Source organism: Juglans regia, chromosome 8 (assembly GCF_001411555.2).
Source record: "Juglans regia cultivar Chandler chromosome 8, Walnut 2.0, whole genome shotgun sequence".
NCBI classification, from domain to species: Eukaryota; Viridiplantae; Streptophyta; class Magnoliopsida; order Fagales; family Juglandaceae; genus Juglans; species Juglans regia.
Window position 1 is genome coordinate 21,966,764 of NC_049908.1, and position 14,333 is coordinate 21,981,096.

At 35.5% G+C, this 14,333-nt stretch overlaps 1 protein-coding gene across 1 annotated transcript; it reads left to right on the forward strand.

Annotated features, from left to right (window-relative positions):
* Positions 1-3,190: 3,190 nt before the first annotated feature.
* On the forward strand, positions 3,191-6,611 carry LOC108998187 (GDP-mannose 3,5-epimerase 2). The gene is made up of 7 exons (XM_018974673.2): positions 3,191-3,341; positions 4,114-4,524; positions 4,672-4,765; positions 4,864-4,993; positions 5,091-5,223; positions 5,739-5,946; positions 6,097-6,611. The coding sequence occupies exons 2-7, from the start codon at positions 4,115-4,117 to the stop codon at positions 6,256-6,258; spliced, it is 1,137 nt and encodes a 378-aa protein (XP_018830218.1). The 5' UTR covers positions 3,191-3,341; position 4,114; the 3' UTR covers positions 6,259-6,611.
* The last annotated feature ends 7,722 nt before the right edge of the window (positions 6,612-14,333 follow it).

Genomic DNA, 14,333 nt, shown 5'->3' on the forward strand with positions numbered 1-14,333 from the left:
CAAAAATAAATTATTTTCAAAAAATGTAAAAATGCATGAGGGATTATAGTATTATTTAAATTCTCGGCCTTTTAAAGGGAAGTAATCTTTCTACATGAACATGAGACCCCAATGTCCATAACAATCTATTTTTTCATATATATAAATATATGCAAAATAAATATGTGTCCCCTTTTTGTAGTCATTGAGTGTGCAAACTTCGTGCAATATTTTTGAAAAAAGTGAGCAAATGTGAGACCCTAAAAAAATCTAATTTTTTTAAAAAATGATAGTTGTAGTCGTAAATACGCAAGTGCTGCACAATCACTTTTAAAAAAATGAATATATATGAGACACAAATGAAAAAAAAAATTATTAGTGGATATCACTCTTTTTCAAAATGACTGCACGACACTTGTACACTTTACGAGTACATATATCATTACTAATTTTTAGTACGAGTCCAAATGATCTTTAGGTTTCTTTGAGTTGTAATAAATGAATAAATGATATGAAGACTAATCAAAACTAGAAGTGAATGTTTTGTGTATATTTTTGTGTGTTGATAAACATAAAGGAAAGAGTGACGTTAGATACAGTCGTAGAGTATGTAAGTGTGGCGTAATCATTAAAAAGATTATTTGGACTTGTACTAAAAAATGACTAATATTTAATATTATAATTAGGGTCATTTAAGCTGTTACAAAAAAAAAAAAAAATTGTTTATCTCAAAGCAATCTGAGATTCATTCATTATTTTTTTAATACTAATCAGAGTGTTACAAAGATTCAAAACAAAAAACAGGTTACTAAATTAAAGCAAAAAAAATTAAAACAATCAAGTAATTCAACCCAACTAACTCAAAAGAAAAAGGAATCAGAAATCGAAAGCATCAAGTCACAAATCCAAAAGAATATTCACTTTTAATGAATATTTAATACATATACAGGAAATGATTAACACGTGACTCCATTTTATATTTTGACATTATCCCATTACTTTTATTTTCAGCTTAAAATATTCCAATCATGGACAGCCAGACCACATGACTAAAACTTATAATATCATTTGTTATATTATTAATAAATACAAATTAGTAAGAAATGAATCCACTTTCGGATTAGTCTGAAAAAAAAAAAGAAAAAGAAAAAAACTACTTGCCATAAAAAAAACTTTAAGACTTGAATTTGATTATACAGATAAAATGAGATGAGAAATTTATAAATAATAATAAGAAAATTTATGAATAGTAGTTAAATTATTTGAGTTATGATTTTTATGAGATTTTGAGAAATGAAAAAAAAAGTTGAATAAAAAATTATAAAGTTAAAACAACGTTATAATATAATTTTTATTTTGAGATTAAAAAAAAAATTGAATTATTTTTTATGTTTTGTTTGGAAATTTGAAATAGTCGTAATGATTAGGTAATAAAATATTGTTAGAATATATTTTTTTAAATATTATTTTTGTTTTGAGATTTGAAAAAGTTGGATTGTTTATTTTATTTTGTGTGGAAATTTAAAAAAATTATAATGATTAGATGAGATGAGTTGAGAAGAGTTATGAAAACAAACGAGACAGTTTTTCAAATTAAATATTTTGTTTAAATAAGATGATTAAAATGGATAACAAATAGTAATAAATATAGGATTTTAAGAGGTAATAAAAATAAATAATTTAAAATGATAATTTGTTGCATGAATCGACTGTTCGCCTTAAATGAATTCGGTCATGAAAGATAAAATACAAAGAGAGGAGAGAAAAAAGAGAAACAAAATCCATCAACATTCCCAATCAAGTTTTATGGTTTTGTAAACTTCCTAAAAGGAGGAGAAGAAGGCTAGCAGTTTCCAAGAAGCTTCTCTCGATGCCAGCCAGACGGGCCCTTTCACTTTCTTCAGTTCATGCCTCTTTCCGTGAATCTTCCTTCTCCTACTGTCCCCACTGAATCCTGGCCGTTCCTTTTTCCGTACTGTAACACCATGATTCTTGCAAATTTTCAACAGATAAGTTTCTTATATATATATCTTTAGGTTGGCCGTACAGTTACCGCTCTACACATTTTGTATTTTTTTAACGTTATAAAATATTTTTTAAAAATAAAAAAATTATAATATCATTAAAAAATATTTACTTAATTATTAAATAAAAAATATTAAAAAAATTAAAAAAATATAACGAAACTGAAAGCAGTAGGAATAGCATTATTCTTATCTTTATAAAATATCGTAATTAATCACATTAAGAAAGTGGCATCAATATATTGTACACGTGCCTTGTCGAACTCCACATTTTGGACTGACTAGATTCCATGTTTACCAACCATGTGGATTTCACATGCCATTGCCCCCACAGCTTTTATTTATTTTATTTTATTTTTTTTAATCTCATATTATCTCACTATTTAAAATAGTTATATTCCCAAGATCGAAACATTTGTAAATGATTTCATGTTTCATGTTGTAGTGTGAAGCTCTTAGCAAAAAGATTAAAATAAATTATTGTTAAAATTTTATTTTTTAATATTATTATTATTTTAAAATTTAAAAAAATTAAATTATTTATTATATTTTATATAAAAATTTTAAAAAACTATAATAATAAGAGAAGATAAGATATTTCTATATCTAAATCAGCCCGTAGGCTCTAATACTTGAAATGAGATGTTTGTTGGTCTTTTTAATTATCTTACTATATTGCCATTTGTCCCAAAAAAAATTATTATTTGGGATCCCATCATTTATTATGAAAAAGCTATTGCAAGGACGCCCATGTGATAGACTAGACTTGTTTGTCTCAATATAAAAATACAAGACATTCATAATCTTTTCTAGATAAAATATTTATTGAAATATAAAATTTGAAAAAAAAAATAAATTGAAAATATTTTTGGGTGGCAACCCAAGTAGGACTGCTAAATATTTAATCCCGGCTTTAATTATAAGAAGATGAATATTTATGAGAAATATTTAAATTAAATTATAATTTTTTTTATTATAAAATAAATATATATATCATACGTCAATTTATGAATTTATTCTTATAATTATTTTTATAATTATATAACTTGTCTTTATTTATTATTTATTTCAAAATATTAAAATATTAAAATAGAAAATTAGAGAAATACATAATAAAAACGAAAATCTCACTCTCTCTCGATTATGAAGAAATAGAATATTCACAGGGAAAACTGAATGAGTGGCCTCGTTATTATCTGCTGTGTATTGGTTCTATTTATAGCAGGACCATCACTGGTTCCGGAACCACGCCCATTCGTCTTCTCACGAAGAATTTCCTCTTCAACATTATATTCTCTATTTCCACAGCGTCTATACCTCAAGTTCAAGGCTTTTCAGGTCAAAATCTCAACTGGGTTTTGTTGGTTTTTTTTTTTCCTCTGAATCTCGCTGTTCTCCCTGCCCTCCTCTTGTGATTCATATATGTTATTCAATTAGTTCCTAGCATTCCCTTTCTGGTTTTGGAGTTCAAATTTTTCATGGGTTTGTTTTAAACTCCTTACATTTTTGGTTTTTCCGCTAAATGCTAGTTTTCTTGGAGAACTTAGCTTCATCATTCTAGCAAACTTGATTTTCTTTTCGAAAAATGTTTGAATTTTTGTATTATGTTTCCTCTGCCATGTTTCTGCATCCCTTTTTTACCCTGTTATAAATATTTCTCTTCCTGAATAATTCTTCCTTTCACAATTTTAATTCAGTTTCCCACATTTCGAAAATTATTTTTTCCTCGAATTGCGTCATCAAACTTGCTCTTTTTTGCCAGCTGCCATCCCCCCATTTTTTTCCTTAAGTTTCCGGTCAAATTCATGGTTTAAATTCAGAGGGTTTCAGTGGGATTTCTAGGACTTCTTTTCAATAGAAATGTAATAATCATTAAGTTCGAAATTGAGTTAGTTAGCAGTCTTGTTTTGCTTTTATAGTTTCTCTGAGAAGTGACCATTGCTTGGAAGTTGCACGAATTAGGGATTTCTTTTTTGCTTCAGTCATGATTAGTTGTTAAGATTTCCAAAATCTGGATTCTAAGGTGTAAGAAGTTATGATATTTTGTGTTAATCCAGAACACGCGGTAAATTCTACCACTAATACTTTCTTAAATATCCAAATATTGCAGAATGGGGAGCACAGGGGAAACCGCCTATGGTGCATACACCTATGAGAATCTTGAGAGGGAACCATACTGGCCGACAGAGAAGCTCCGAATTTCTATTACTGGGGCAGGTGGTTTTATCGCCTCCCACATTGCCCGGCGCTTGAAGAGTGAGGGCCACTACATTATTGCTTCTGATTGGAAGAAGAATGAGCACATGACTGAAGACATGTTCTGTCATGAATTCCACCTTGTGGACTTGAGGGTCATGGACAATTGCTTGAAGGTCACTGAGGGAGTTGACCATGTGTTTAATCTTGCAGCTGATATGGGTGGGATGGGCTTCATTCAGTCCAACCACTCAGTTATCATGTATAACAACACAATGATCAGTTTCAACATGCTTGAGGCTGCCAGGGTCAATGGGGTTAAGAGGTGAATTGTCTGCGATACTCAATACTTGGCCTTGGTCTAGTGACTCCCCATTAACAAATTGCCCACGGTGTACATGGAATTTCTCCATTGAGTGCACATATATGTCTTTTCTTTCTGTATTTAATTTTGATAATTGGGTTCGTGCAGGTTTTTCTATGCCTCTAGTGCTTGTATCTACCCTGAATTTAAGCAATTGGAAACTAACGTGAGCTTGAAAGAGTCTGATGCCTGGCCTGCTGAGGTTAGTTACTCTTAGTGGTCACATTTGTTTTAATCTAGTAGTTTTCCTTCATAAGTTATGGATAGAGTTAATGAGTTAACTTTTACACCTGGGTTTAGCCTCAAGATGCTTATGGATTAGAGAAGCTTGCAACAGAGGAGTTGTGCAAGCACTACACCAAAGATTTTGGCATAGAGTGCCGTATTGGAAGGTTCCATAACATTTATGGTCCTTTTGGAACATGGAAGGGTAAGCTTTTGATTGTAGTGGTAACTAATAAATATGCATGATTTGCTGCTTGTTGGCTTTTTCCTAATTTTATTACTTGGTTATATCTGTTGTACAGGTGGGAGAGAGAAGGCCCCAGCTGCGTTTTGTAGAAAGACTCTCACTTCAACTGATAAGTTTGAGATGTGGGGAGATGGACTTCAGACCAGATCCTTCACCTTCATTGATGAATGTGTAGAAGGTGTACTTAGGTAAGTGCTTGATGTTCTTATAGCTTGTATAGCTGAAATTCATATTCTCATTGATGAGATTCTTCTGTCTGTTATAATGTTGACATTTATTGTATTTATTTAAAAATTCTGGATTTTCTTGTTCCACTCTCTCCTTTTGTTATTTTACTTACTGAAAAAAAACAATTCTGGATTGAGGTCACATCATTACAAATTCATAGTAAATACAGGGTTGTTTTTTCAAATATCACTTGTATTAGGACAGGAGATCTGAAGACGGTAGCCTATTTTTACATTTTCAGTAACCATTCTGATTATTTTGCATAATTTTGGAAACTGAATATATAAATATGACTCTTTAGGATGTCAAAGGGGCCAGACTGCGTAATAATTGTTTGTTGTACCCAGTTTTTTGTTTAACATGAAAAATATATGATAGGTTGTTCATAACATACCAATCTGCATGTTTGAATTCTGAAGTTATATCTTCCCACTTCTCATGAATTAACTGTCCTATAATCAACTCTTGTGTTTAGATTGACAAAGTCGGACTTCCGTGAGCCTGTGAATATTGGCAGCGATGAGATGGTTAGCATGAATGAGATGGCTGAGATTGTTCTTAGCTTTGAGAACAAGAAACTCCCTATCCACCACATTCCTGGCCCAGAGGGAGTCCGTGGTCGTAACTCGGACAACACGCTTATCAAAGAGAAACTTGGTTGGGCTCCAACAATGAAGTTGAAGGTATTTATAGAACGACGGTTACTTTCCTGTGTTTATGGTTTCCTAATAAATCCGGAGTTTGTGCCAAATAAGGTTACCTTTGTGTTTTATTGGTTATAAACCATGACTTGCTCACCTACTAATTGCATATCTCAATACGCTATGTTGCAGGATGGACTGAGATTTACCTACTTTTGGATCAAGGAACAGATTGAGAAAGAGAAGGCTCAGGGTGTTGACCTGGCTGTTTATGGATCATCAAAGGTGGTTGGAACCCAAGCTCCAGTTCAACTAGGCTCACTTCGTGCCGCTGATGGCAAGGAGGCCATATAGCTCAATAAGTTGCACTGAGAAAAGCCAAGTTTTATTAAGTTTTGGTTATGATTGAATAGAAAATTATCTTTGGTTCAGGAAAAGTATTTGAATTGAGCTATTAGATCAATCTCCTGTTTGTTGTATGTATAAGGGAAGCTTTTATGCTCCCAATGGAAGCTTTTTGAGGCTGCCATGTTGATCTTAATAGCAGGTTCTGTCTCCATGTCCCTTCTGAAGCTAGGCGATGATCTGTATTTTTTTAGGAGATAAATTTGCGTCCAAGTCCTGTAATAATACATTAGTATTTTGCTTGTTTGTACTTGTTATTTGCATTTGAGATATTAAGTTCTTGGGATTTAGTTCACTTGCTATCAACTTGGATCTCTTAAGTCAAGGTCACCATGGCGTCCAGGTCTATTGAGTCATTGACATGAGGTGGGAGCACATGATATATAGTAGTGAGTCAGTGACATCTTAACCTGTGCCTTTGGAATCTCTACAATCTAGCCAACAACGCCCATCAGGTCCACAATCATTAATCTGGGTTGGGAATTGGCCACATGGTTCAAGCAATTATTCCTTTTCTGCAATGGATATTCTTTGAGATTACTTGCAGATAAAGAAAAAAGAAAAATCTATTTCTTAGAAAAATCTATTTCTAAGTTTGCTGTGTTTGGCATGTCTTTCATTTCCAGAAAGCGAAAGATGATATCTTGATTGTTCATAAACTTGACATTTTGAGTTCAGTGGCTGAAAAATTGGAGAGCTGTGTTGCAATTAAAGTAGGGTGGGTTAAGCCATTAAGGTCCACGAAATCTGGGGGAGATCACGCGGTTTCTCATCTTGCTACGTGGTGGCACAAAACTCTTAACAGAGTAATACTACACGTGCTTTATGACAGAAAATGACTTCCCCCATTTCAATTCCTTTCACAAGCTCCCATCCCACGTGGGAGTTGGGACACTCGCAAAATGCGATGTTGGGCATGTGATCTGATCTGTCTTTTGGATTATTCAAAAAATTGTTATTGGTCGTTCTTTCAATTATTATGTTTTATAATTTCCAATGTGACATAAAATGATTGATAAATTAACAATAAATAATAAATATTTTTTTAATAATCTAATTGTTGAATAAAGTTAATTCGAGTTACCTCAAAGAGCAGAATTTTTACAAGTTCAGATCTTTACTTGTTTTATAGCCCACATCACTTTATTGTTTGTACCTCTATGTCGCTTACGAAGTAATAAGAATCTCCTAAAAAAATTTACGTTTCAAGATCAAGATATTTAGATAGGTGTTTTAGGAAATTGTTGAGAGAGATGAGAGTTTTTTTTTTGTACGTTCACTTTTTCACTCTTTTACTTTTAATGTATTAAAATTCTTATTTAAAAAGTTTTCTTATAGGAGGTTAACTAACTCCCCTAAAATTAAGTGGTAATGGTGTGGAGTTAATTAACTCCTAGTGGAGGGGAGTTAAATAATAGCTTCCCCACCCATATGGACATAACCATTAACGATCTCCTTCTGGTCCTCTAATCAATTATTCCTCATATAGAAAATAAAGCATCATGTCAAATGCAAATGGCAAGAGTACTATATTAAGTCATCATCTTACTAATATGGTACATCACTCATAACATCTTGTCTATGTCCCAGACTATTTGATCTCACTAAGTCAAGGGTTCTTAATCTCTCACGAGTTTATAACTCAAAGCAATTATTGTCATCATATTATATAATATGCTTATGATTATATCAAGTGAAAACAATATACTCGCCCGAGCTATGAGACATAAAACAACAAGTAAAAATCCAAACAATCTTCCCTAGACACTCATGTCAATTCAATTAGACTTAATTACTTTCCTAGACATGCGTCACGAGACCGTATCATTCATGGCCTTAAGAAAATATACTAAAGTAGCAACATCAAGTTTTCATCTCATGACATAGTTCCAAGTTTAATGGTATAGGAATAGATCATTTATTGATCCATTAGGGTTCGCATAGTGATGGAGCAGGGACCCTTCCAATGACTCTCTCAAATGGTCGTCTATAGCACATATAGTATGAAATGTATGTTACGGGAGAACTCCAACTTATTTGAACTTGTCACATTCAAATGCTGTAGGAATCTTAGTCTAGTCACTATAAAGGTACTCTAACTTGAGTTTCTTAGCACAATCACTCATCTAGCACTTGCCTAAAATCTCACATTCCGCTTTAATTAAGCTTCATTAAGTTGTGCAAATACTTCATATACAACTCTTGTAAGTCTCATTTTAGCCAAGCTAAGACGACGTTCTTTAAATTTATCTTGAATGCTCCAAAAACATCAAGATGTTAACTTGCTCGCTTTCTAAGTGCCAAAGTAATTAACTTATCTGATCTTGCTCACCGTTCAAGCGCTAAGGTGATCATTCATGTGAGTGAACTGATCTTTTCCTTGTGACATCTTTATAATGTGTGCTTTCACTTAGTATCAATTAACTTGGAAAAACACAATAAAGTTGAAGGTATCCTTAATACAACATAAGTCAAATCTGATGAAGTCCCAAACTCCTAACATGAGTTTGGAAAACATTTCTACTAATAGCCTTAGTAAGAAGATCATCTACCATCTTACTAGTGGAGATATGTTATAGGATCACTTCGCCTCTCGCAACATATCAAATGTAGTGAAAATGAATATCTATGTGTTTGGTTCTGCCATGATATTTGAGATCCTTGGCTTATACCAAAGCTGCCATATTATTACTGCATATCTTAATAGCTTCATATAATTGTATTTTATTTGAAAATTTGGGAAAGTTGTAATGATTAGATGAGATGAAATGATTTTGATATCCAAATCTACCCTAGTCTCATGTCTCTGCTGTGAAATGTTATGCAAAACACACACACCAACGATGACAAATAAAGTAAAAGCAACACAATCAAGAACACGATGCACAATATACGTGGTTCGACAAATTGCCTATGTCCACAGAGCTGAAGAAATCTTATTAACCAGAGCAGATTACAATCACTCAATCTCAACTCACACTCTCTAGGGCTTTTTGCTCTCTCACACAATATGCACTCACAAGACAATTGTTTTCTCTCAAAATATGCTTGAGATCGTCCAACACAAGTCTAATATGATGTATTTATAGTGAGTGGCATTGGAAACCCTAATTTGGCAAAACTGCGTACTTCGCTTGAGCGGAGTGTCGAGCGCGTCTCGAGTGAACAGCCAAATGAACATTGACTCTAGTGGAGTGTCGAGCGATGGTCAAGCAAACACTAGGGTTTGCATCTTGCTCGAGCTTAGTGTCGAGTGAGACTGGAGTGAACTATCTTTCACTTGCCTTTGGTCGAGTGGTATGTCGAGAGAACCTTGGCTCGAGCCAACTTTCAGTAAGCACTTTTTCAGCTCCAAAACCAGTCTCCACATATACCCCAACAATCTCCCACTTGGAGACTGGATCTCCACATGCCAGCCACTGTTTCCAGCCAAGCCCTATCATCTTTGCAGTTCACAGCTCCCGTCTTCAAGCTAGAAGAAGCATTGAAGTCAAGCCCGACTTTAGTCTTCCACGTACATTGCCCTTAGTCAGCACATCCACAGGGCGATTCACAACTCCCACTGCACCAAGAGTATCCGATCTCGAACTCATCTTGGCAACCTTAGCCAACTTTCCCAGGCTTTCATGAGGAATGACAAAGCTAACTCCATTTGGTTTCCTCATATGTTTCGCGCGATCAAGCCTCCCTTTTTGCACTCTTATATTTCCCTGCATATCACTGGATCCTGATGTCAAATACAAAGAATTAGATCTTTTACCATGCACTAGGACCAGCGCACTCTTAGTGATCTTCCAAGCTCCTCTAGAGAATGCTACTGTAAAACCATTGTCATCAAGCTGTCCCACAGAGATCTTGTTTTTCTTCAGATCTGGAACATGTTTGACTTGTTGTAAAGTACACATGCTCCTGTTTAGAAGTGTGATATGCACATCACCCACTCCCACTACATCCAATGCCTCTCCATCAGCCGCATACATCTTCCCAAAATCACCAGCAACATAATTCTGCATGATTTCTCGATGTGAGGTGTTATGGAACAAAGACCCTGAATCCAATACCTAATAATCAATCGGACTGTGCACTGCAAGAAGTAAGGCATCATGAATTTCTTCTGCCACTATATTCACAGCATCATCATCAGAACTTTCTTGATTCCTACAGTTTCTCTTGATGTGGCCCGGCTTGCCACAACTCCAACACGTGATCTGCTGCCCATATCTCTACTTGCTCTTCCCTCTGTTCTTGGAGTTCGACCTGTTATATCCTCTACCCCTATTGTCAACAATCAGGGTTGATCCAGAACTCGAGTACTCACCCAAGTCTCTCCTACGTACCTTTTCAGGAAGCACCATGTCACGTATGTCATCGTAGTTCAGTTTTGCCTTGCCGGCTGAACTACTCACAACCATCCTCATGGCCTCCCAACTATTTGGCAGCGATGCCAACAAAATCAATGCTCTAATCTCATCATCAAACTCAATCTCTACAGAAGACAGTTGATTTGTGATCGTATTGAATTTATTCAAGTGTTGGGATACAGACGTACCTTCAGCCATCTTCAGATTGACCAATTTCTTCATCAAGTGCACCTTATTGTTCGCAGACGGCTTTTCATACATACCTAACAAAGTCGCCATGAGATCCATCGTGGTTCTCTCCTTACTGACATTGTGTGCCATTGTTATGGACAAAGTCAGCATAACAAGACCTAGAACCTGTCGATCTAACAGGGTCCACTCAGCATCAGCCATGCTCTCCGGCTTCTTTTCCAACAGTGGAAGGTGGAGCCTCTTCCCATAGAGATAATCCTCAATTTGCATCTTCCAATACCCAAAATTAGTGCCGTGAAACTTCTCGATCCAGGGTGCGTTCACTTTATCTCCAACCATCATTCTCCTTCAGATCCGACCTTGGCTCTTGATACCAGTTGTTGTGAAATGTTATGTAAAACACACATACCAAAGATGACAAATAAAGTAAAAGCAACACAATCAAGAACACGACGCACAATATACGTGGTTCGGCAAATTGTCTACGTCCACAGAGCTGTAGAAATCTTATTAACCAGAGTAGATTACAATCACTTAATCTCAACTCACACCCTCTAGGGCTTTTTGCTCTCTCACACAATATGCACTCACAAGACAAATTTTCTCTCTCAAAATATGCTTGACACTATCCAACACAAGTTTAATATGATGTATTTATAGTGAGTGGCACTGAAAACCCTAATCTGGCAAAACTGCATACTTCGCTCGTACAGTGTGTCGAGCGCGCCTTGAGCGAACAATCAAATGAATATTAGCTTGAGCGGAGTGTCGAGCGATGGTCAAGCGAACACTAGGGTTTGCGTCTCGCTCTAGCGGAGTGTCGAGCGATACTCGATCGAACTCTCTCTGACTTGCCTTTGCTCGAGCGGTCTGTTTAGTGAACCTTGGCTCGAGCCAACAATCGAGCCAACTTTCAGCAAACACTTTTTCAGCTCCAAAACCAGTCTGCACATATACCCTAATAGTCTCCACTGTGATAGCAAAGACCGAGATCTCATGTCCCACGAACATATTGAAAAATCCTCTTTACTACTTGCCAATGGAACAAGTCATTGGCTACTCTGATAATGACTAACCAATCAAATTGCAATGCAAATGTCAGGTCGTGTACACAACATAGCATACATTAGACTTCCAATCGCATTTGCATAAGGAACTCTGGTCATTTCTTTCTTTTCCTCATCATTCTTAGGGCAATGTTCTAGGCTCAATATATCATTCTCAATTGAAGTGTCTATGGGTTTGGAGTTGTGTATATGAAATTGTTTCGGAACTTTCTTATTGTAAGTCTCTTGAGACAAACCAAGAAGTTTCCTAGATTGATCCCTTGAATTTTTAACTCCAAATACATAATTTGCATCACCCATATCCTTCATCTAATCTCTCATTTAGAGGACAACTAACTCCCAAATTTGATTTTTTGCCATAGAACTCATCTAATCTCTCATAGCAGCCAAACATTTATTTGAAACAGGTGAACTTAGTGCTTCCTCTTAAGAAGAAGGCTCATCAAAGTCACACAGAGCACACATGAAAGATTCCCCTTCAATCTCAAAACGACGACGATGAATAGTTCCATGTTCACTTCTATGTAACTGAGACTCTTGTAAGTTACTTTCTAGTGGTATACTCCAACTGAGAGGCAAGTCACTCTACTATCTTTTGCGATTCTAGGATATAATAATTCTCCACCATCTACAAAAGATGGCATAACTCCCTCAAGTTTTTGCAACTAAAAAAGTCCAAGATCATTATTTGCTTCACAAATATTGAAAAAATTATTCTCGATAAATGTGACATCACGCGACTCTATTGCAGTCATTCCACCGTTAAGATGCTCACCATACATTACATAACCCTTTGATCTCTCCGAATATCTTATGAAGATATATATGTTTATTGGCTCTAGGATCAAGTTTTCCGTATTTATGGGAAGTGGTGTGAACATAACTCGCAGAACCCCAAGGCCGCAAATGTTCCAAACTTGATTTTGCGACATTCCATAATTCATATGGAGTTGAAAGAATAGATTTAGAAGGCACATGGTTCAAAATGTTTGCAGCAGCTAGAAGAACATTCCTAAAAAATGATATTGGCAGGTTAGCTTGTGCCATTATTGATCGAACCATTTCTAATAAGGTACGATTTTTATTTTTCACAACACCATTTTGTTGTTGTGCCAGAAATGGTTAATTGCCTACGTATCCCCTTTTGCTTATATACTCCTTGAAACTCTTTAGACAAGTACTTTCAATCTCGGTCAATTCTTAGAATTTTTAAATTCTTTTCTTTATGATTCTGAACCATAGCCACAAAGTGCTTGAAGTTGTCCAATACTTCTAAGCGATGAGAGATCATATAGATATAATTGAAACGTGAGTAGTCGTATATGAATGTGAGAAATAAGAGGCACCATGACATGCCTTTACATTCATAAGTCCACAAATATAAGAATGGACAAGCTCTAAATGATAAGATGCCCTAGGAGCCTTTCCAAAAGGCTTACTACAGATAGGGGTGTAACCAATGTTGGAGAAATTTTGGAACCGAACCGGTATATACCAGGTTTAAAAGTTTAAGAACCGATACGGACCGATTCATCATCAAAACTGAAACTTTCAGTTTTTTCGATTTCGGTCCAGTCTGGTCCGATTTACCATATAATTGTGTGACACATATATGTTTAATATTATAATTTTTTTAATACTCAACTTAATTGTGAGAATTTAGTATTTATTATTAACAATTACTAATTCTTTAATGTTCAATTATAGTAATATAATATAAGTAGTGTCTAACTTATTAGTGAGATTAATAAACTTGAAGAATATGATTAAAATAGTATAATTAGTGTCTAATTATACTGGTATATTAACTCTATGTTATAAGATTAATAGACATGAATAATAAGATTAGAATGTCATGTTTTATGGAACGAAAACCTCTCCCTTCCGAACGAAAAACCCCCTTAGCTCGTCCAAACCCCCAGATCTGTTGAAAGGGGGTGGGAGCTTCGGCTCCTCGCCCCTTCCCCCATGCCCTCTTCCTTTTCTTTGTCTATTTAACTTCTGCGTAGTGTTTTTATTTCATTTTGTGTTTTTAGGCCGAATAAGGGAGGATAGCCGTTCGAGTCTTTCCGGCCACCACTTCTCTACACCCGCCCCGTCGGTATGACGCCCAGCCGCCGATCTTCAAGACCTCCAAATCCGGCGTCCATCGGAGTGCCGCGTAGTCCGCACGCACGGGATGAAATTCCAGACAGCGTTGGTGCGTGGCCTTCATGCGCCACCAAGGAGCCCTCTCCCGACACCACGCTCGGTTGCTGTGGAACCTCTGACTTCGGGTCTTCCAAGTCTGACTGTCGGCTTTCCTCCCAGCGTGAACAGTTCTGCATGAAACAATGTCGACCATTGTGTACTGTTCATCTGTTCTGTATTTTTTGTACTTTTTTTTGTTTCATTTCTTTGTTAT